The 2,221-nt window shown below is 40.5% G+C and overlaps 1 protein-coding gene across 1 annotated transcript in view; it reads right to left on the bottom strand.

Annotated features, from left to right (window-relative positions):
• Nucleotides 1–783: 783 nt before the first annotated feature.
• HMGB3 (high mobility group box 3) overlaps nucleotides 784–2,221 on the bottom strand; it is a 3,046-nt gene continuing 1,608 nt past the window's right edge. The window contains exons 3-5 of the mRNA XM_006774112.2: nucleotides 1,997–2,136; nucleotides 1,373–1,547; nucleotides 784–921 (exon numbers count right to left, since the gene is read on the bottom strand). Coding sequence (XP_006774175.1) covers nucleotides 784–921; nucleotides 1,373–1,547; nucleotides 1,997–2,136 — 453 coding nt within the window. The remainder of the gene's footprint in view (nucleotides 922–1,372; nucleotides 1,548–1,996; nucleotides 2,137–2,221) is intronic.

Raw genomic sequence — 2,221 nt, 5'->3', positions numbered from 1 at the left:
GGAATAAAGCCTGAATGTTTGATACACCATACATACCCTCAGGAAGGTATTTTTGCTGTTTAGCAATTAATTTGGCCCCACAATGTAAGGGGTGGGGCAGGAGGCAAAAAAATATATAGTTTTAAACCTCATAGGTAGTAGCCTCAATCCTAACCACCCACCTTCCTACACCTCTAAAGGCTGCTAAACCTTGCCTGTGTCAAGTTATCTTAGCTCCAACATTCAATAGTTCTGACTTCATCTTGATGCCATTTAGACACAAACAAAATCATGCAGTAACTTCAAGTAGCTCTCTTCAACTTGCCCTAAATTACCAGATTTATAGGGAGGCTAGTCATCAAATACAGTAGAGTGGGGTGTTTTACCATTAAGACTGCTAGGAGTCAGAAATTTAGAGTGTTATAATAGAGAACAGCTTAAAAAATGTAATACTGTTTTTATTTAACTTCAAAAACATTTCAGCATTCTAAACATACAAAAATTAACAAAACGTTGCAAATTGTGTTTAGTACAGAAGGTTCTTGAACTTTCATTGATGCAGTGACTCTTCACTTCGTTGACAATGAAGAGCTGTAGTTTGTTTTAAAACAAAGTTTAAAACTACCACACAACTAAAAAAAAGACACCTCTCAAATAAGAGCTGTGTCAATTACGGCGCTCCCCTACACTAAGGTATTCACAAGGAGACAGATAAACAGTTTTTTTATTCATAACGATCCAAATACTTCTCATGCCAGCTGACCCACCTTTTTTCACAGCTAAGAATGGCAGGATGCTATATCACTATATACAAAAATCCTCTTCTTCCTCCTCCTCTTCCTCCTCCTCCTCTTCATCTTCTTCTTCCACCTTTTTCCGGGCAACTTTAGCGGGACCCTTGGCGCCATCAAACTTGCCTTTAGACTTATAGTCGGCAACATCCTAGAAAGAACAGGGACACATTCCAAATGAGAAGACAAGCTCTCCTGCAGCTATTTTAGCACAGGGTGAAAACATGCTGTCCCTGCCTCAGAATAAGAAATCTGGAATTCAAAAACAGTACAGGTCTGCTACTTGAAGTATTTGTTTCCTGATACACATTTGGTTCTCAGCCATTCAAATTTAAAAGGTAATGGGTGATCGAGTAGCCTTTAAGTCATGTTATAAAACTATCAAATCCTATTCCAGTGGCATCCCGTTATCCGAATTTTTAAGCCTGCTTAACGTTCTCCAAAATACAAAGATCAGAAGCCTGAACATCAGCACACATAGCTGATCTTGAGTGGAGATGGGCCCTCACATGCCCAGCAAAGCATCCTTCCACCCCACAAACCCTCACATTCAGGGCAGCTGACTTCTCACCGGCCAGAGTACACAGTCTGGCCCACCTCACCTTCTCATACTTCTCCTTCAGTTTTGCAGCCTTATTGTTGTAAGGCTGCTTTTCACTGTCACTTAAGTTATTCCACATCTCGCCCAGCTTCTTTGCCACATCTCCAATAGAAATTCCAGGGTTTGTAGATTTAATTTTGGGGCGGAATTCCGAGCAGAAAAGGAAAAATCCAGACCTTGGGGGAGAAAATTATATAAAGTAGATGAGAATCTTCAAAAAGTGAGCTTCAGTCAAACTCCCATGTTCCTGAACCCACATACTTCCTATCACTCCTCCCTAGAGTGAAGAAATGTGCAATACCATATACAGTGTTTTAAAGTTGAAGGCTATAAAATTTTTAAGCTGCTTTAGAAATATATAGTGGTTTCTCAGGCTCTCAGTTACTGGGCAAGGGGTAGAGAATGTACCTAAGGATTCTAAAACCCCAAACTAGGCTGTCTGCTTCCCAGTGGAAAGGTCAACAGGCAACTACCAAGCACACACAGCTCACCAACACCTCAGGCTCAAATTACAGAATATTTTACAGAGGTCTCCTTACATTTTTTTAGGTAAAGTATCTTTTAAAAAATCTTTCAAGCAGAAGGAAAGCTTTTCATGGTTGTCCTGAATCCTACAGTCACTTACGGTGGCCTTTTGGGGGCATTTGGGTCCTTCTTCTTCTTGCCTCCCTTAGCTGGTCCATAATCCTTCATTTCTCGATCATAGCGTACTTTATCTGCCTTTGCCATCTCATCAAATTTAGATTTCTCTTTTGCCGACATGGTCTGCAAAGAACAGGACCTGATAAATTCCTCAATGCAGTGAACACGTACCTGTTCAGCTGTCCTATAATTAAAGTGGCCATAACCA

The sequence above is a fragment of the Myotis davidii genome, unplaced genomic scaffold (assembly GCF_000327345.1).
Source record: "Myotis davidii unplaced genomic scaffold, ASM32734v1 scaffold1147, whole genome shotgun sequence".
In the NCBI taxonomy this organism is placed as follows: Eukaryota; Metazoa; Chordata; class Mammalia; order Chiroptera; family Vespertilionidae; genus Myotis; species Myotis davidii.
The sequence above is the reverse complement of the archived record's forward strand: the minus strand, read 5'-3'. Positions and strand labels throughout refer to the sequence as shown.